Source organism: Colossoma macropomum, unplaced genomic scaffold (assembly GCF_904425465.1).
Source record: "Colossoma macropomum unplaced genomic scaffold, Colossoma_macropomum, whole genome shotgun sequence".
NCBI lineage: Eukaryota > Metazoa > Chordata > Actinopteri > Characiformes > Serrasalmidae > Colossoma > Colossoma macropomum.
The window spans coordinates 34,190,966-34,212,656 of record NW_023494805.1 but is presented as its reverse complement, the minus strand read 5'-3'; the positions used below and the strand labels follow the sequence as shown (position 1 = coordinate 34,212,656).

The 21,691-nt window shown below is 37.0% G+C and overlaps 2 protein-coding genes and 1 non-coding gene across 3 annotated transcripts; all 3 read right to left on the bottom strand.

The window, feature by feature from the left end:
• Positions 1-96: 96 nt before the first annotated feature.
• zgc:56231 (uncharacterized protein LOC406257 homolog) lies at positions 97-10,838 on the bottom strand. Its single transcript, XM_036597684.1, has 19 exons — positions 10,722-10,838; positions 9,313-9,437; positions 8,939-9,031; positions 8,721-8,840; positions 8,487-8,625; positions 7,932-8,116; positions 7,401-7,494; positions 6,902-7,081; positions 6,256-6,367; positions 5,822-5,884; positions 5,602-5,748; positions 4,249-4,414; positions 3,180-3,359; positions 2,735-2,874; positions 2,015-2,180; positions 1,587-1,713; positions 1,438-1,508; positions 722-841; positions 97-651 (listed from the first exon to the last, which is right to left on the bottom strand). The coding sequence occupies exons 2-19, from the start codon at positions 9,433-9,435 to the stop codon at positions 418-420; spliced, it is 2,460 nt and encodes an 819-aa protein (XP_036453577.1). The 5' UTR covers positions 9,436-9,437; positions 10,722-10,838; the 3' UTR covers positions 97-417.
• Positions 10,839-12,338: 1,500 nt separating this feature from the next.
• On the bottom strand, positions 12,339-14,487 carry rps20 (ribosomal protein S20). Its single transcript, XM_036597215.1, has 4 exons — positions 14,355-14,487; positions 13,355-13,454; positions 13,097-13,170; positions 12,339-12,585 (listed from the first exon to the last, which is right to left on the bottom strand). The coding sequence occupies exons 1-4, from the start codon at positions 14,355-14,357 to the stop codon at positions 12,403-12,405; spliced, it is 360 nt and encodes a 119-aa protein (XP_036453108.1). The 5' UTR covers positions 14,358-14,487; the 3' UTR covers positions 12,339-12,402.
• LOC118826807 lies at positions 13,239-13,306 on the bottom strand. Its single transcript, XR_005008809.1, has one exon. It is a non-coding gene; the product is annotated as a small nucleolar RNA U54 (small nucleolar RNA).
• Positions 14,488-21,691: the final 7,204 nt, after the last annotated feature.

The following is a 21,691-nucleotide window of genomic DNA, read 5'->3' as shown; positions in this document are numbered from 1 at the left end:
ACAAATAGCTAGCACCATGATAACTTTTAATCAAAAGGGTATAATTCACAGAGCATAATTTTTAGTTAAGTAACTCAAACCCAAAGCATAGGATTAACCAATATAAGTGACCCTCAGCTCTTTTCCTATTGAACAGGCTTGACTTTGGGCTTAAAGTTATTAAAGTTATCAGAACTTCAAGCACACTGAACTGCATGTTTCCTCACAAAGACAATTAGCCTTAATTAACCATTTAGTGCAGTTTGCTTTTTTTTTTATTAAATATCATCCACCCCATTTACTCATGCAAGCAAATTTAACCAAGGACAGCAGTTCGGTAGTGGTAAAATTTTATTAAATAAATAAAAAAAAGACAGACATTACATAAAAACTTGCTTAGACCCCTGCTTAGTCATACATGCAGCACATTTTGACCAGTCAGTTGGGTTTTTTCCTCAGAGAAGTTGTAGTCCGGACAGACTTTCGGATTGTGCGGCACAGGTTTCCAGAAGATGGAGTCGACATTGATTCCTTGATGTTGACCAGCAGTCCCCGCTTCGGACGAGGCTGTCCTGCAGAGTCAGTGGTCAGTTTCGCCAGGTCCTCCTTCAGAGCATGCGCTTCTGCCTCTTTATCAGTGAGCTCACGCTGCAAACGCTCAGCATCTCGCTCCTGTTAGCAATAAACAAACCGTGTGAACACGTGATAGTAAGCAAGTAAGCATGCGAACGTGTTCACGTACCTGATTGTTCAGCCTGTTCTGCAGATTTTGGACCTCGGTTAGTTTCTCCATGTAGCTTTCTCCAGCTTCCTGCAGAGTCTCATTCAAGTCACGGATCCGCTTCTCAAGAGATACAATCAACTAGACAAAGGATATGCACTCATTTGAACATGACCATGCACGGCCAGCTTATTTATAAGGCATTCCACTTTTGTTCGAACATGAAGGTAACAATACATGAACACAATTTACATTCACTATTTAAATATGACCACGTAAAGGATTGTCTATTCCTGTAGGGTTTGGATAAAGTGTTCTTTTAAATGGTACAACTTGATATTAGCTTAAGTAAACACTTCAGTTATGTCATACGTGTGCAACCTATTTACCCTGCTAAAGGAGGAGGAAAACATAAGCCTCATGATGAACAGGAATTTGGACCCTTTCTTACAGCAAGAGAACGGAGTCCCTTGGCCAAGAGAAAAGTAATTGTACTCACAGGATAAACAGGTTTCTGTAAGAGTTTCACTCTCATTGTGGTACATAACCTAAAGTATAACTGTTACTTTAAAACAAGTAACAAATAAGGCTACTGAAAGGCTATGTTAAAACCATCTTTTGATTGTTTGCAATACAACATGAACATATGGTGTAGAAGTAAGGTGATCAAGTCAAAACCCACTCTTTCAATAAGCAGTTTGTATCAATAACATTTACTGTAACTTTTTATTCATTACCTCTTGTTTTTCAGCACACAACTGTTCCACAGCACATTTCTCCTTGTAGAGATGTTTGAACCGCTCAGTATCTAAAAACAGGCAGATAAAGTAGGCAAATAAGCATCTGAAATGGGTAAAAGAAAAAGCTACACATATAAACAACCAACCTGTCTCCTCAGTGGTGGGCTGAATTGGGTCAGTCTGTGTTGAGCTGTCCTGCTGAACAGACGAAGCAGCAGCAGGTTCAGAACCATTCAGCTTCCATTCCAATTCATTCACACGCCTCTCAAGCTCCTGATTGGACAATAAACAAATCAGCAAACAGGGCAGCAAAATATTTGTTATTGCAATATCGGCGTATCCAATATTTTGTACAAAAGGGAAAATAACTAACAGCGGCTTTGGTCAAACTTGAGACCTGATTTGAGTGTCAGCTTGATCTGTTTTAAAGAATGGAGAGCGTTGCAATTGCAGTGACTCAAAACCCATACTTTAGTACAACTAAAACAGCTTCTCCATTGCAGTTTCCCCTTTATCTTTGTATTTGGTAGAATACCCAATGATTTGTTATGCTTGATGTTATTTGACCACACACCTTGGCCCGGTCTTGCTCTGCTGTGTATTCCTCTATAGTGACGTAGTCGTCTTCCAGCCGCTCCAGAGCACACTGGTAGGCATGCTCCTTCAGCGCTTCTTTATACATCTCAAACGTGCTGTCCATCTTCTCCTCATAACTCTCCTTCAAATCAGCCATCTGACGACTAAGATACAGGCAATAGCTTACCCACTAACAGACGTTCCTCATGAGATAGAACCAAACAAGCTCAATAAAAACAACCATTACACCAGGTTTTAAAACTCTGCTGAGTGCTGAAAACATCCATCAATAATAAGAGTCACAGAGTACTAAAGCCCATTTACCACTAAACAATTTAGCTATTAGGCACAAATCTGAAGGACCAATTACATTTAACACAAAAATGATAGGCACATTGTGGAATATTTTCATTACAAAGAAAGCATAATTGGTCCTGTTTAATTAGATTTAGTGCAGTACAGTATGTGAAGACACTGAATTCTGAGTTTTTTTTTTGTTTTTTTTGTTCTTTTTTTAAATACAAGTGTGGTACTGTTGGTTCTCATCACTTCCAAAATATCAAACCTCAGAAAAATGAAACATTTATATAGCACATCGTGAGAGTTTCAAGGCATCCTTTCTTTGCTGAAGCCCCACATCACCCACGCCTAGTGTACACCCTTTATCATAATGACATTAGACCTTTGTTGCAGCTTTTCAATCAACAAATGGTCATACCTATGACACTCTTCAATCTCCATGATTTCCTGCTGCATGGCATCACCCATCTCCTTGCGTATCTGAATCTCCTGCAGCAGATTTTTCTTGCGCTCTGCAAATAGCTTTGCCCGCAGACTTTCCACCAAATTCAGCAGATCCTACACAAAGACAATTATTTGCCATATTAAACCATTATTTTCTGTGTGATTTTTGCTGTCTACATTTTTAAAGAGAGATAAAAGAAATTAAAGTAACCTGGTTAATGTACAAATAAGCTCACTGAACTTCTAATGAACAGAAAAATAATTCATTTTACTTTTACTCAAGTTGTACGAAGTATTACAGTGTACACTGGGTAGTCTCACCATGAGCACTTCTCTTGAAATTCTAGCATATATTGTTGCAATTCCATTATATTTTCCATTCAGTCTAATTTAGGTAGACTATGTTAGAGTAAAAACACCTCCTGGGGTAGTATGGACATGTCAGCCTCTTCATCACCGTCCAACAGCTCGTCCTCCGATATGAAATCATCCACTGCTTGGCTGTCAATCTCCCGGTTGCTTAACAAAGGTTTACCATCCCGACCAATCAGACGTGGCGCCAGAGACTCAAGAGAGCGGGATGGGATCACCTGAAGCACCTAATAAACAAAACTCTGCTATAAACCAGCAATTTACCCACAAAACCCAGCAGCCTTCAGCAAACGATCAGTGAACTTAAACATGTAAACAGGCTTAAAATCAAAGCTAAATAAACCATGTATGCCACTTTTCTACAGTTCCAGTAAATTCTTTAGTCATATGGAGTGGTTTACCAAGTCAGAAGCATTTACAGTGGTAGTGACAGAAACCAAACCTCCAAAGCGTTTAATGCCTCTAAAAGCTACCTCACAGACAGCCGCTCCATGAAAGGGATACAAATTGTTTTATTTTAGCTTTGAGATGGCGGAAAGGTGAATGCCGGGCATTGTACGTAATAATAGTACCCACAGAAAAAGATTCACCAACATATTAGTGTTAGCAACATTACATATAAAAACCTCAGATGTTGCATGTAGGTCTACTAATCATTTTAGATAGCAAATAAAATGGTCATTTGTTTTGTGTTGTAAACATGATCCCTGGTTCCCATTACCACCACTGTAAAGAAATCCAAGTTGGTAGTTTTTCTACAATGCACCACATTCACATCAGACCACTCTGAATGATTGTTTACATCTGAAATATGCAGCAATCTTGACAAATCAGAGCAATTTCCCCTTAACATGGTCTAACCTTTACAGCCTGTTGACCATCACCACAGACATTGTTTCAGACAATTGCCCAGCATTATCTAACGTTAATCTGTGGGTTCTCCAGACTCTACATTATACTGCTCAAAAGAAACTCACTCCAACTCCTTAAACTACCTGTTGAGCGGAATTGGGTGAGTGCAAGAAGGAAAACACCAAAACACACTGGACAGGAAAACTGCAGGACCAGGGTCGAGAAACAGATTTACACCATTTATGCCACCAGCCACTGTTGTACCTCTTTAGCCACTGCGGAGAACTTCATGACATGAAGCGTCTCATCATAAGTGGATGCACACTGATTGATGTTCACAATCATGGAGGCTCTACCACGGCCACAAAAAACGCCCTGGAAGAGGCGGGTCAGCTTGCTCTCACGAAAGGGGACGTAACTGCTCTTCACCCTAGAAAACAATTCAGAGACATTTTACCTAAAATAATCTAAACAACAACACATACAGGACTATGAAAAGGTCTGAGAAAATCATATTTCAAACTTTATCTGGGAAGCAAGTGTTACACCCTTTTTTTCTTTTTGGACAACAACCATGTGATTGTGTCAGCATATCAGATCATCCATTCCCAATCTTACGTTAGCCCAGTATTTGTAGTTACCATCCAGTACTAGCTTCACCTATTTAAAAAAATAATAATAATAAAAAAAAACAAAAAAAAAAAAAAACAAACACGAACCTAAAAATCAAGTATGCCAGCAGAGGAAATGTGTATGTCTACCCTGTGATGGACTGGCTTTTTGATCCAAATACTAAAGAAATTACAGTTTTGGCACATGAACATAAAGTTACAGCAATATAGCAATGTGATATTTTTCAACATTGACACATGGGGGGGGGGGGATTACTTGGGCTGGTAACTACACCTTCATATTCCCTATGTTCTGTCTTAAGCCATCAAACAGCAACTCGCATTTAGATTGGAACACTAAATTACTTGTCCAGCAGAAAACAGGCAACAGCATCAATCTGAAAACGTTTGAGAGACTTCCATCTGGGAAAAGTCACAGCAGTGTTTATCTCTGTTTTCTGCAGTCACCCGTCCCAATTTCGTTTTGCTTCTTAATGTTTTCCCTTCTTTGACAACGGGGATTCACCCTCCCCTGCTTTTTCCTTGTTCTAAATAATAGTTAGTCAGCACCAGCTACAACCACTGATTCTTCTTTATGCCTTTCCATGTCTTCCAACCATATATAGCACCACCAAAATTTCAAGCTGCTGCTTCATCAAAGCAACATCAAAGGCACTCTCTAAGGCCAGTGTCTGGTTTGTCCTTTCTGAGCTACTGTAGACAGATGGTAGTGAAACATGGCAGCCCCTGTTGGAAGAGGACCTGTTCCCTATGTAGATATGCAGGGCTTATTCTATGATAATGAATCAATTCATAGTTATAGGTGATTATATGCAAATGAAACCTGATTTTGTATACTATATTTCTGCTAAATTATTCCTCTTAATCTTACACACTGCACCTTTAGTTTAAAATGCCCTGCTTTAATAAGTAAACAATGCTCAGTTGGCCTAAGACTTTTGCACAGGATTGTATACCTAATGCAGATTATGGCACGCAGCTGTACCTTTCATTTTGGTTGTTGCGTAAAGCTGCAATGCACTTGCCCAGGATAAGCAGAGAGTTGTTGATGTTCCCCGCCTCCTTCAGACGCTCTCCAAATGTTCTGGTCTTATTGCATCGCTCTGATCCAGCCAGATCACACAAAGAAAGCCTGAAAAAGAGGAAAGAGAAAAATCACTACAAAACTACACGGACACAGCCACACACGCTTCTGAAACACTTACTCTGACATTCCCTGGACATCACCTCCATCAAGGCGCATCAGCTTGATTGTAAAGATGCTGTGGCTGTAAGAAGCACAAAAAGAAAGTTTTAGTAAAGCACAGAATGGCACCCATATTAACTAGCATGAAGAAATCAATATTTACATAGATCTGCAAACAGGACTAAATACAACTAGTTTGGTACTGCAATAAAGGCTTTCAAACAGTAAAAAGCTTGAGTCAGTTCTGACAGTTAATGGTAAAAACAGCAAACATTAAAGATCAGTGCTTAAATAGTACTAAAAAGAAACAGAGCTCTTTAGGTCAAAGACTTTCTGGGTACTTTGGAAAAGTTTGGCTTCCCCTGTTTGCACAATTTTGAAATATGCTGTAGGGAATCTTTTGAATAAGTGAAAAGATAAGCATTCAGTAAGACCACAGAGAAGCAATATCACCTCCTGCTGGATGACTGGTTCATTTTGGTGGCAGCAGCACTGCGGTTCTTATTCCCTACACGCAGCACTTTACTCGCCTCCTCAGTCGTCTGTACATTAACCCACCTCAGATCTACAACATGCAGCGGACAAACACTCCATACATCTTCATACTGCACACTTAACAGTAATGATACAATTCTCTCATGCCTCAAGCCTAAATACATACATAAATAAATAAAAACACATTAAAGTCATATAAATGTTTACATATGACTATGTATCAATGTATCATTGATTTTTACTGACTTAAGTTTACCATTACATTTAAAAAAAATATATATAACAACATTAACTTGATCTACCATAGTTTTAATAAACTAGCAAGTTACCAAACCCACACTGCATTGCACATATGCTTTGCAGGGAATACATTTCTTCTGTGATTTTAAGCTATAACTGTGTACAGTTATCAATTTTTCAAACCTGAAAAAGTATGATGTCGTTTTATACTGCAATACAGCATTAAATCCCCCTTCCATCCCTAAATCATCATACCCATATTAACATTCCTTATGGAGGGCATGCTTACAGCAGAGAGATACACACTTAAGGGATTCATAATACCCTGAGCTACTGGAGTATAATGACTACAGCACACAGTCACCTCTAACGTAGGAGTTTCCAGTGCTGTCCTCACACACGCGCAGCGCGGGGCGCCTCTTTGTCTTGTTGGTGAGAGCTGGCTGAAGCAGGTCGTACACATGCTCGTTATAGATCTCATAATAAGCGACCCATAAAGAGTAAAGCGACTGCACATCATCCACAGCTACCTCTGTGCTGTCCACTGAGAAAGAGGAAGACAGAGCAGTAAAAATGTTTTTTCAACCAGGAAACACTGACTTCTGCTGTAAAAGCACAGTATGAAGTTAAGTAATGAGAGACTTTTTGTAAACAAGAGCTGACTTTCAGTGCGTGAACAGTGTGCTTGTTGAATGGACCACAAAAAAATAAAAAATAAATAAAAAATTAAGTTATCCAAAATTACCTGGAATAAAGTATTCACATTAAAATATAGTTAAAGTTAACATTTCCCCACCCCTTCTCCCATAGTTATTTTGGTAATTTTTTTTTTTTTTCTTTGAGTATGACAATATATGTATTACCTGTGTGGTCATAGGAAACTCCTGAAAAAGAGAGACTGTTGATGGAGGAAGATGAAGAGCTTCTACTCTGGCTGTTTCTGATGGACTCTGACTCCTGCACACAAATTAAGTCATTCCATAATAGACCTCATTATTATTATTATTATTATTATTATTATTATTATTATTGCTTCAGGAAAGGTCTAAATCTGGCCATGGACAGTAGAGCTCACAGCACATTTTGAAAGTTGTCAAAAGTTCACAACACAGTTTGTAGAAAGAATTTTTTTCTAGCTCATAATGAACTTTGATTTGGTTGCGAGTACCAAACCTGACACATGTTTAGCTGCATTAAGCTGTGCTGACACAATGGGTAAAACAAACAAACAAACAAACAAACAACCTCTGATTTCAGAACATTAGCCAAAATAGACAATTTTCTATTGTACTCATCCAAAATCAAATTAGACACTTCTGTACTACTTCTGAACCATTTCCTAAAGAGCTGTAACTGAATTACTGTGAAGTCAGATTTACGCCTCTAGCTAGTACCTCCTTAAGCAGACTGAACAGGGCTGCTTTGGCGCATCTCTCTGCTCTGAGCAGATCTGGGTCCAGTTTCTGCACATCTGAGCTCAGATACGGCCTCAGGTCCATGTGTTCATACATCCGCCCACTGATGTGCCTGAACACTGCATCCAGAGCACGAGGCAAAATCCCAGGATCCTTCTGCGAACCTGCATTTGCACATAAACATGGATTTTTCCATTTAAAAGTCTGGAATTCATGTTCAACAATATAACTAATTTGGTTACATCAAAAGCAAAAAGTGATCCTAATAGCTACTTCCAAAAATACTTAAAATTTTGAAAGCATCTAAATATCTTTTGGTGTGTAGTTCACAAATATTGTAAACATTCTTAATTAATATTCCAAACTACTGAGGAGTAGTGAAGATCTGCTGCAAGTAAGGCAACATGACCAGAATTAAGAATTGACGTGATGAGAAAAAGGAGCTGGTCAAGACATGCATTTTGTAACTCCTTTACACACACAAAGCACTTTAATTTTTTAGAGAAACTTCATGCAGACACTGAAGGCACATGCCTTGTATGGTATGGGTCTTCCCAGCATTGGTCACTCCATAACTGAACACCAATGCATTTCTGCCTTGCAGGAAGTCCTGAACTTGAGATTTGATTGTTCCATCAAAGAATTCTGCCTGAGTTGACTCTGGCCCAAAGATCTACAACAAAAACATCAAAAACCATTACCCAGAGCTGCACAAAGGAGATCATAAAACAGAGTTTAGACTTTTATAGAAAGACAAGATCAGAGCACCTTCGTGAAGCTGAACTTGTGAAGCTGCTGTCCAATGCCTTTCTCGCTGCTCTTCATGGTAGCGGAGCCTTTGGGAGCATATAGTGCAGCAGTTTCTGTGCTCTCCAAAACGACACAACCCTGAAAAAGATCAAGCACAGTTATTCAACTTCAGCTGCATGTTCAACTGACATGAACACATGTACTAGATTACACGTACTAGATCAGAATGCACAAACCTGGTCCTCATTATTGCTGAGCTCCTCTTTACTGAAGGGACGAACCCTGAGGTAAACTCGAAGCTGCTGCTCAGAACCATCTACTGACTCGCTCTGAGAACACACAGACACTCATGATCTGTTAGATCCTACATGGAGCTGGAAAATAAGTATTCAGATGCAGTAAATGGGATGCGGTAACGGAGGCATAACATCCGTGGACTGACGGCATTGACCAAAATTTAGTACAGATATGAAAAGTAAAACAAATTAAGAAAAAAAGCCTCACCACTTCCTGAAGCTGAAAAATGAAAAAAGTGCCCAAGAATCATAAAACAAACACTTACTCATGATGACCTGCTAGATCGTATATGAAGACGTGGCACTACTCATACCTGTGAAGTGATGGAGGAAAGTCCAGAAAGTTCTGGTAAGGCAGTGTGGTGGGGGTCACAAGCTGTTGACTCCATGGCCACCAAAAGTGTGCCCTCGTGCGTCAGGTCAATAGTTGCCGCCATAGCTTCAAGAAAATCCACAGTTAAACAGCAACCAGACGTCATTAGGCACATTGGTAGGCTATTAAATGTGATTTACTGATTAGCTACACACTGGTTCTTCAAGGGTTCTTTAGTTTAATTTAAAAAAACAAACAAACAAAAAAAAAAACCACAGTGCACATGCACCACCATCTGCATGATTAAATAGTTCTTTGCACAGTGAAACGGTTCTTCAGATTGACAATGTGTTGTCTATGGTTCTACACAGAATCTTTTTGAGAAGGATTCTATATAGCACCAAAAAGGGTTCTGCTGTTGTTACAATGTCAATCCTTTTTTTCAAAAAGGTTACACAGAAGCATATACAACACATTCTCCATCAATCTGAAGTACCATTTCACCATACAAAAATGTTTAATCATGCAAATGGTTCTTGAAATATTCATGGTTCTATACAGAGCAGTCTATTAAAAGGTCCTTCTACTGTTACAAGCTTGACATCGTAACCAATCCTCTTTGGTGATATACAGAACCACTTTTTTAAAAGGTCCTTTAACAAACCATATACAACCCATTCTGCATCTGAAAAACCATTTCCATTTCACAAGACAAAGAACCTTTTAATCATGCAAATGGTTCTTCGAACATTTATGGATATCTCTCTCTCAATTATAATAGCGTAATTAATAAATATATATATATATATATATATATATATAAATATATAAACACACACACACACACACACATAAACCATCTTTAAGAGTGCATATAGAAATATTTAATGCTTATTTAATATTTAATTGTTCTTCAGATCGACGGAAAATGTGTTGCATATGGTTCGATATAGAACCTTTTTGAAATTAGTTCTGTAAAACATCAAAAAGAGTTCTTCTATTGTTACAAGCTCTATTGTAACAATAGCAGAACCCTTTTTGGTGCTATTTGGAACCACAAACAACACATCCCCCATTAATCTTAAGAACTATTTCACCATGCGAAGAACCATTTAAGCATGAAATGCTTCGACATAGAACTCATGGGTGTAAAGAGAACCACTGCCTTTACTAAAGAACCCTTTAATCTTTTTTAAGAGTGTACAGAAAAATAGAAACCTCGTGGCCTTTGAGATTTGCAAAGATCACTTCGAAGGTCTAATGAAAAAATAAGGAGTGATTTTTTTTTGAGTTATAATGGAACAAAAGTCCAACTACTTAATTTCGATCACACTCCAGGTGAGTAAAATAACACTTAAATAATAAAGTTCAGTCATCAGTATTTTACACTCCTTTCGTTTTCAGTCTTACCAAACTCAGAGAAATGGGAGATACACAGACTCCTCCGCCCTCAGTTCGCGTGACCGAAACTAACTGGTTCGCTAAAAACAGACCGGCTGCTTCAATAAAACATTTTAACAGCAGCAGGTTTTCATACTGACAATCAACAACAACGACACACAATGAAAAGCAGCTTTATCCACTTTCAGTGACGAGCTGAAGCACCACCCAAAAATGGCAACCAACCAATCACGTCTCAGTTAGAAAACTGAGGCACCAATCAGAGTCGAGGAACAATCAGCTTTATGAGAGCAAACGGTGCAGCTGACCTGCAGAGCGCGTCCTCCGAGACTGCTTTAAACAGGCAGGGAGACACCAGTACCCATACGTCTGAACAGGGGATTATTTGTTATTTCAAGAGTAAAAACCAGTTAAAAAGTTGAGATTACAAGTTTAATTTCAAAGCTTTTGCATTTATATTAAATAAGCTGCCATATAAACTGTCTGATTAGGGAAATAACAACAAAAGATCTGCCACTGTTCACTGTGTCTGTCTGTGCCTGACTGTGAGAGCAGAGGATGGAAGGAAAAGTAGCTCTATCCTACACATTTATTTGCTTAAGTCATTAATAATGTAGATTCAGTTCAGTGTTTAAACAAAGTACCTAGTTTCAATATTGTCATAATTGGAAGTGTAAATATTTCAGTATCAATCTGCCCATCCCTACTTTAAAACTTTAACACCCCTGTCCTCTTTGTGACTATTCAACTTCACTTCAAAAGTTATAGACTATTTATGCTTTAAACTGTATGGTTTTATCTATGACCATTTCATTATTTTTTTCTTTAGACATACACACAGAACTGCTTTAATTGTTAACAGATTTTTTTCTTAATGAAAATAGAAATGTAGTCAATTTCAAATAATAGTTTCCCGAACAAAGGGACTTCAGTGTGAATCTCAGGTGATTTCTGCTGAAGCCTGAATGTATTGTTTGAAACTCCTACTAGGCAAAGGATGCCTGTTGGAGAATTCTGTTTAGAGAACCTTTGTTTTCATCATGGGAACATTTTTTGAACCACTGATATAAAACCAGATAGTGTGAACTAAAACTACTAGCTACATTACATTAACACATCTGCCTAACTTCAGTCCTCCACCTTCCTATACTCAGGCGAGCAAATGAACTTTTTCTTTAAAAAGGTGACCAATATATTATCTCCTCTGTAGTAAAGTACCTTCAGTTCACTCACAAATATGGAATACAAAAATAAGCCTTGACTTGATAATCAAATATGTTTAGTAAAGTACATAACGCAAATGGAAAAAATAGCTACACCCCCTCTTAAGTACTACTGCTCTAGACAACTAGTCACTTGATTCTCAGGGCTTCTAAAACAGGGTTGGGAAATCACTGCACCATCAACATAGAAATCTGTTAAAGTGGCTCAGAGGTGCATTTCTCTTTCCATACACAACTCCAGTTATAATCGCTAAAAGCAGCATCCCATTTTGACAGCATGTCAATTCAGCAGGACTGAGTATTTCTAGGAAGAGTTCATCAAGGGGGTCATCATAGCAAAGAATCTGTCACCTTGATTTCACAGTGTCCAGTGGAAAACAAAAGAAAAACAGTACACATCAAATCCACTCTCTCTCTTTATTGTGCTGTCATGATCAGAGCAGCTCAATCTGGCAACTCAAAGCAGTTTACGCATCTGCGATGGTAACCTCCACCTCGACACCAGGCTCGATGCTGATGCTGGTGATCTGCTTGACGATCTCAGATGGACTGTGAAGGTCAATGAGGCGCTTGTGGATCCTCATCTGGAACCTGTCCCAGGTTTTGGAACCCTCTCCACAAGGGGTCTTACGGGTGGTGATGCGCAAGGTCTGAGAGAAAAACAAGAAGGGATTAGACCAGGGCACATCTGACATTAACTAAACCTACCTCAGCCCAACTATTTATACATGCTGAATACCTGAAGGCTATACATGGTCACAAACCACACAGACCTACATACCCCTCAGCTCATTAGCCATTTTATCATAAATGTAGTCCTTCATCAGTGTCTAATTTCTAATCACACACCCCCTGTCAACTGGACATTTTTGGTTGGTCTCAGTCATGCTGAGAAAGGACCACCCCTTGACATATGGTTGGCGTCCATTTCTGAATCGCATAGGGGGGCTGATAAACTGCAGCAACAGATGGGCTACAATCAGTAACTAAACAACAAAGTGCACCTATACTGTAGATGTATGTGATACAATGATCATTGAGTAGTTACATGAAACTGCCAACTTTGGACAGTGAGTATGGTCTCAGACGAGTGCCTAGCAGCATACATGTACCTTGACAACACAAACAGATTCTGGGAAGCAACCTGACTTGCACAATTACCTTGGTGGGCATGCGCACAGGCCCCTTCACCTTAAGGCTCTTCTCCTTAGCACCCCGGATCAGATCAGCACACACTGCAAAGTTGTAAGAGGTTCTCATGAGCAAAACACAAGTGTACAGCAATATCTGACTCAGATGTGTACAAAGGCTCAGAATAGCGTATTAAATAATTCACAGACAATCATTCTACAATTGTCATCCTCACAGCCTGAAGGTTTTCTTAAAAAGGTAGGGACAGATCTGAACACATGCACTGACCCTTCTCAAGTGACTTGACGTTGCGGCTGGTGAGGGTGATCCGGATGCGGTGAATGGCCACCTCAGGCTCAACAGGAGCTTTGCCACTGTCTTTGAATGCCTGCAAATTTGGAAGGAGAAAAAAGTTCAGTTTCTAGAAAACAAATTAAGACTCATTCTTGAGCACATACTGCTTTACAGCTGAGCTAGTGTTCACTATATTTTCAAATCCATCCACAGCTTCAGCGCTCAGATCAGAACTTCAGCTACAGGTGTGAGAATCAGCAACGAGAAAAGCAAAGGACTGATGAGACTTTCTGAACATGGCAAGTAAACATTTACTGTATACCAAACTTAAAGTAGCCAGAACCCTTGAGGTGCAGTTCAACTTTTAAATGAAAGTTCTAGTTCTAAACATTTACACGGCTTTAATAAAGGACCACTCCGGACAGCACCCCTTAGCCACTATGCGACGTTACAACACAGAACAGAGTGAATCTGCAGCATAGTAGCAGCAGCCAGTCTAAACAGCTTAATATGTTGTCAAACCGGTTAATTATATACAAAAACGACTAAACCGTACCAGTATCATGTAAAATCTAGCTCGCTTTATAACCCACGTGAAACGAGGAAACATCAGTCGTGTTGTAGCCGGGTCAGTGGCGCGGGATTTAGCATCAAGCTAGGTTAGCTAGCTAGCTAGCTAACAGTACATTAAAACGTAGCTAACTTTACGTTACGAAACTTTAGTCGCGTTGCTTTACAAGAAAATATACCAACGTAACTAGAAAGCTGATACCTAACAAAACATTAACAAGCGCTGAAAAGACAAACACAGCCCAGCTAGTATCAGGGGAAACGTGTGGGACATTGATGGATGCTCTGCTAGCCAACTAACGCTAGCTATGTGGTGCCACACGTGCTGAAAACACAACAGCTCGCCTTTTCTGGGCTTCGGCAGATTAACACAGACCACTTGCACACTTTTCACAGAGAGCCAGAAAGAAGTGGGGGAAATTACCATGATTGTGTATTCCTGACCGACTTATTCGTGTTTATGAAGCGAACAGCGGTGAGTCAGGAAGCGCAGACACACCGACTCGTCTGGTCTTCAGGAAAAGGAAGAGCAGCGGCCTGCTCACGTCTTTATATACCACCATCCGGGTACTGCGGCGCTCCACCAATAAAATCACAGAGAGCGGGAGGCGGGAGCAGACAGCGTCACGTGGGGGACGCGAAGCTTCAGCGTATCTATGGTACGTTCCATTTAGACGTAATGATACCTACGCCCTACTCCCTAGAAAGGCTCTTAAGGGTGTCAGAGTGTAGGGGTCGAAAATAACTGCTATTTGGAACGCAACCAACGGTATTTTTCCGCGGTTCGGGGAAATTTCATGTAAAACAAACATGCCACACTTTATCGTGATCAGATATAAAAGCAAAACTTGACTAATTCAATGAGGCCGTCACCAGTTCTCATTTAGCTCGGTTAGCATGGCCCCTGGTTGGAGTTTTGATTGTGCAGTGGCTGACCGTTCATGTAAAAGAAAATTACAAAAGTAACTACAAACTGTTGTTTTCCTAGCTAGCGTTATTTTATGTTTTTAACTGACTACACTGAGTAATAGCTGTTTTTTTATGCACTTCAATAATGCCACAAAGGAATCTCAGGAATGCGGTGGGTCCATCCACTGGCCCCTTCCCTGTGGGGCCCTTTACCGGATTTTTTTTCTTCACCAAGACAGATTTGGAACGACGCTACAAAATGGCTCCCCGACGCCTTGGCTAGTGGCCGGCCGCAGTCTTAGTGGACCGTCGTGTGTGTTAGATTTAGTTAGCAGAGCTGAGCTATGAGTGTACTTTGTAACGTTCAGTGGGCAAAAATGTACCTCAGTAACTGATATATTTCTTTCCTTCGTACATACATTGATTCACACGAACGGCATTAACTTGTAATGTTTCAAGAAATTAGTTCGTCTGTGAAACAGATTTCACAGGGCTAGTTCAGCGAGCGTTAGCACAGACTGCGTTTGGGGTGGACTCCTTCAACTCCAGCTGCTGAGTAGAGGTTGTGTCAACAATGTAAGTACTGTCAAGCGGTTAAACTAATCATTATCATTGTGTAATTTGTTTCGTCTTGTTTAACCTACATATAAGTAGTAACGTGAAGGTACAGAGTGTGACCGTTTACGTTTCAGACCATTTTATATTGTTTATTTTGGAGTTAATGTTAGCTTTGTGTGTCGAGTCTTTCCAGTTTAAATTAGCGTAACCATATGGTTAATATGAATTAGCCCCTGGCTGGAGTTAGGGGCTAAGATTAGAGCACAACGTAACGTTACGTTTTCTGAGCATAAAAAACTAGGAAGGTGAACAAGTGATTTTGCTCTTTGGTGTCTTAAATAAACAACAAAAAAGTGAATAAATAAATATGTTTGGATGCTTAGCCTACATAAGCATAAGAACTGGAAAATCAGAATCAGGCATAGCAAGATATTATATAGTGTTTTGTTAGGGCTGGGCAACATGACAACATATATCATTATCCTGATAAATTCTGTCACAATACAGTACAGTATGCTTTCCTGAATCGTGAATATCATTAGTACTTGTAGAAAACCGACCAACTACAAGTTTCATTATAAGAGGAGCAAAATTAGCCCGATTTAACTGGATACAAACACTGAGTAAAAAAAAGTGTTTACAGTTTTTAATAGTATTTTTTGAATGTAGCACCGCTTGTCCTTTTTCTAAGTTCCAACTGGTCGGATGTCTGAGAAAATAAATATTGTGTATTGTGAAAATTTCTTGAAGTATCACAATGTTATTTTTTTGCCATATCGCCCACCTCTGTACTTTGTGTAATATTTTGTAGGCCTTCTGTAATGCTGTGCTATCAGCAAAGACCAGGAAAGAACTGTTTACTGTCTACACAGTAGAAGTAGTGTCATTCCCAGCCATTGGTGATTGGTTTCAGCAATGTTTAAAAGCATTTTGTCCTTTCAGATCTTTCATCAGCGAAAGGCTCTGCATCACTAATCAGCAACAGTAAGAAAGGCTCTGCAGTTACCAACAGTAGCAAGACTGGAATGTGTTATAGAGAGAAGTGGAATATTTTATGCTGTTCAAGTCAATTCCCTATTATATCCAACAAAAGACATAATGAATAAGATAGACTTGATAAAAAAGCAGCTGAAGTGAGGAGTCCTTCAGCACAACCCAACAACTAAAACAGCCTAGTAAAGGATCTCATAGAAAGATGGTAGAAAAAGATGAAGCATGTACAGTGTAATTATTGTACATAGACAAATGCTAAATTTTATTGTGCTTGAGTTCACTTTTATTTTTGTCCTCCAGTATGAGGGTCTGGGCACAAAACTGCATTGTAAAAATGAGGTGGTGTTATAATTCCAAAGCAGTAGACTTCATCAAATCTAAAAACACTTTAGATTCATTTGACTTAATTATATCCTATATGTACATACATCATTTTATATCACACACTGTAGTCCAGGGGTTACACTGCTTAAACAAAAGCCTGTAAAATGTAACTTTATGTGCATACAGTTCATTGACCATTTATTCTGACAATTATTAATTCTCAGAATATTTTGTGAAGGAACTGTATTCCTGTTTTTTTTTCTGTTTTTTTCTTTCTTTATTTCTTCTTTTTTTTTCCTTCGTCTTTTTTATATTATGATTTTTCCACTCCATGTCACTTTTGCTCCCTATCTTATTATTTTGTAAAATTGAAGTTAATCTCAAATAAATAATAAATGTTTAGATTTTCACCTTTCATTAATTGGTTTCAGTTAAATTGGAAAATTGAATAGAAAACTGGCAAATTAAATAAAATTAAATAAATAAAAGTTAAAAGAAAATATTTTTTTCACTGCTGTCATGTCTGTGATTAAAAATTGCTCTGATATTACATTTTATTCTAAACAGTAAAGCATTTTTAAGAAGAGGCATGCAATAAACGTGTTAAATTATTTCCCCATGCTTTTCATTTCTCACTACCTGATTTAAAGAGTGAATAAGCACATGGCTGTATCATTCCCTTTCTCTATAGCACTTAGTAATTTTACCAAAACTCCTAAACTAACTAAACTAGGCACAAGTTTTACTTTTGTGGATTTTGCAAAGGTTATGAACACCTATTTTAATTGTGTCCTAGAATCAGTCAAAGAGCAAATAAAACGTAACAAATTGGGGTTTCATTTTTAAACTTTCAGTCCTAATGTTACCTGATGAATATAAAAAATAGACTTCTGGCCAACCCTCCAAAATATTCTCCCACCATTATTTATTCCATTTCATACAAAATAAAATAATTTATTTGGTCACAATAGGCTTTTCTGAGTACATAATGAGTGTTGTTAGTATTTCTGGAACACTGAAGAACTGCGTATTTTAAAATACTAATTATTGAGAGCCTGTTAACATGTACACTATGTATAGTAACTGCTTAAACTGCATAGTAACAGAGCTCTTTGTGCTGTTTTATTAATTCATTTTTACCAATTTTTTTATCCTTAAGTTCTTAAGTTTATTTTTGCAGATGTTGAATTAAAAATCACTGGGCTCATATTTTTCAAAGCTTGTTTAAATGTGGCACAGCTGTTCTGCTGGTGTCCTTTCTAAGTAATGTTTACATTCACGGCATTAAATGTAAATGTCAAAAATATAGAATACATATACTTACATTAGAGTACATTGGAAAAACTCTGCTGTAGTTTATGTTTAATTCAGATTGTGCCTCATTGTTACTGTTTGGCAGTTTTCTTCATGTAATTGATAATGTTTTGTGAAAAATTCAATCATTCATTCAAAATGAATACAAAATTTTCAATATTATTTTGTCTCTCATCACCTGCTTCAGTCCAACTGTCCTTTCATGACCTAAGACAGCAATTCGTCATATCCCAATACCACATTTTTGCTAATTTGACTGTAAAGTGAGTAGCTGTGTGATTGTCAATCAATAACATGCAAGTAACTTGCCATGAAACACATGCACAAGTGCAGTACAGTAACAAAGCTGAGGTGAGTTTATCATTCGTGAATATCCACAGCTGAGGAGACTTCAGTTCAGTCATCCCTAAAAATAGTTTACTGAAACTCAGATTAATAACTGATTACAAAGGTTTTAGCAGGAACTTTAGTGTTTGTAAAGAAGTTGTTTTTTGAGTTCTTCTTTAGAGTCTTTTCATGCTGTTTGCTGATTTTATATAGTTAAATAGGCATTGATGGTGTGTGTGTATATATATATATATATATATATATATATATATACACGTGTGTGTGTGTGTGTGTGTGTGTATACATAAATTTAGCAGGTAAATATTCTAAAAGTATTCTCATTCTCACACCGTTTCTGTATTCTGAATACAAAATGTAACTTGGTCTGAATACAGATTCTTCTGTATTCTGAATACATATCCCCAATACTTGTATTCCATTACATCCCAGCCCTGACTGTACTTGACTAAATGTCTTTACGTATAGTAATGATACACTGCTATCTGAAAGGTTGGAATCAGTGTTTTCAATAATTTAAAACCAATCTGGGTGCAGATACAATAATTAGCCACCAGAGAAATTTATATTTAAAAAGATATTTATTTGGGCAATAAGCATATATTTGCTCAGAAAAAAAATATTAGAATGTAACTGTTCTAATAATATAATATTAATAATATTAATACAATAAAAAGTGATTTTATGTTTGTCAGTGTGTTTTACTTCAACGATTTTCTCGAAAATGCCCAGAATTACTTGTAATTATCATCCCATATCTGGTGTATCTAATCACTGCTTCATTAAACTAAATCAGGAGGAATAATGATGAAGTTGAACAAATTCATACAATGACTAGGGGCAAATCTAGAACCAAACCTTTGTACTTCCATTCTCAGAAAACATAGAACTGACTCTTGTGCGTGTTAAGAAAACAAATCAAGTTGGTATAATTGAATTGGCCTGTTTTTAAAATGTTCTTAATGAAGCAATGAAAGAACATAATTATCCAAAGCATTAAATCAGGCAAATCAAGTCAAATCAGTCAAATCAATCAAGTCAAATAAAAGAAAATAAATTGTGTTTTTCCAAGCCTCATTGCATTTCTACGTGTGATGAGACACTTACCCAAATAAATTATGTTTATTGTACTTAAATTATATATATCCAAAATTATTAAATTATATAACTGTAATTATACTCTTTAGAGTCAGGGGAACTTTTATCATGATTTCTTGTATTCAGAGACAAAGAAATTCAAAGATTCAGCTCTGTATTGTCTTTCCTCCTGTGGCCAGTCTTCCTTTGCATGTATGTTTACATTCCGTATTTTTGTTAATCGTTCAGCCTGATTATTGTTGGTTGTAAGAGCGTGTTACCATACTGCCTATTGCTCAATGTGGTCTTAACTAACTGGGCACTACATGGACCACATTTAAGCTAAGTTTAGTAAGTTGAACCAACAGAAGTCACATTAACAGTAGCAATAGTAATAGAAAAGTTCAGTGAACGTTAAAGAGTTGAGTTGATAGCAGATAAAGGTTGGTCAATTTTAGTAAATTATTGGATCAACAAGATTGCCCTATTTTGAAAGCAAGCCATTTCAATTCAGAATGGAAAAAGTAGGTAAAGGATTATTTTTGAGTGTGAAATATGTCAATTGTTTTTTTAAAAATTTTGTTATTTTTACTGCATTAAAATTTATTTGCGTTTATTAAAATCGTATAGTGTTATACAGTATACAGTGTAGTGAATAGTATGTGTACAAATAAAAACAGTTATTGTCCAGATAAATTGTTTTAAACAATTTGCTGAGTTGACTTTTGCATAGTAGTAAAAATGCATAAAATTATTCTAATATGCTAGTCCTGTGCAACTTCACAGGTTTCACATAATTAGTAGGAATCTACAAAACGGCAAGAAAAAACAATTAAGAAATTTTAGACATGTCCAGAATTGTGATCAGGGCTGTCGAAGATTCTGAAATGACTGAGAAAACTGTATAACATCAGTAACGTAATGTAAATATCCAGAATGATTCATATTTCAAAAGTGGTGATCAAAACTAAAGGTGAAAAATTTGGGAGGAAAAGTTTGTAAATATTTCATCTATTTCATCTATCGATCAATTTTTAAATATTGGATAAAACATCAAAAATACCTTCTGATGTCTTAATATTTCATAATATTTACAACAATATTTTATTATAGTTATAGAGTTATTATTGTATATAAAGTAAAAATGATTACAATGAGTGATTTTGAATCATAGTGTATACTTCAGGGACGCACTCGTCATGTTTATGTTCACGCTTTGTTATTTTTCTAAAAATAACACATCCTCTACAGAGAACACTGTTCTGCACATATTAATGCACACTTACTATTTATTTGCTGAATTTAACATATAGGGAAAAAAGAAAACATAGAATGTGGCCTGCCTTGAAAATTTATGGCAAATTTAATATTTTATGTCATATTTTTTTCAATATGTTAAACTTATAAATAAATAAATAGAAATTGTGCACAATAATTTGTTTTTATTTAAGATGAGGTGTTAACTTATTTTAACTTGGAAAATCAATATAACACTGTAATTTATGTATACTACCATTCAGTAGTTTGCACTGTTGTACAGTGTAGACTAATATAATTAAATATAATATAAAAATAGACGCTACAATGTATTCACAATTCACAATTTAAAGCATTTTGGGAAAAAGAAATTATGGCAATAAATGTAAAAAATTAAAACAGATTTTATTGATCGCAAAATTATTATAAATAGCTCTTTGTTCAGTGTGATTTGTGTTTTATATGAGAGGCTATATATATGTATATATATATATATATATATATATATATATGTGTGTGTGTATATATATATACACACACACATGTATATAGATTCATTGTATTACTATTTTAAATTAAGTTTGTTATCATTATTTTTGTTCTTTCTCAAGTTATTATAGAATCATCTACAGCTCTGTTTATCATCAAATATTTCTTAATTTTTACAACTTCCTACAAGCCATTGAAACCTATAGAATATTAGCATCATTTTACAGTCATGCATATATCTGCAACGAAACTGGTTTTATATTATTGAAAACAGTTATTTGAAACTTTTTTTAACAGAAGTTTCCAAATATTGAATGGTAGTGTAGATATGAGAGTGAGGAACTGAAGTGAGAGCCCACATACAAACCCCTGAGATTTAAGGGGTTAATTTATAGGCAGTACTCGTGTTTAAATCGCAATATTAGCCAGAAACATTGACCCACCCTTATTTAAGATGATTATCTACATGCATCTGTTACAAATAGAGACAAGAAA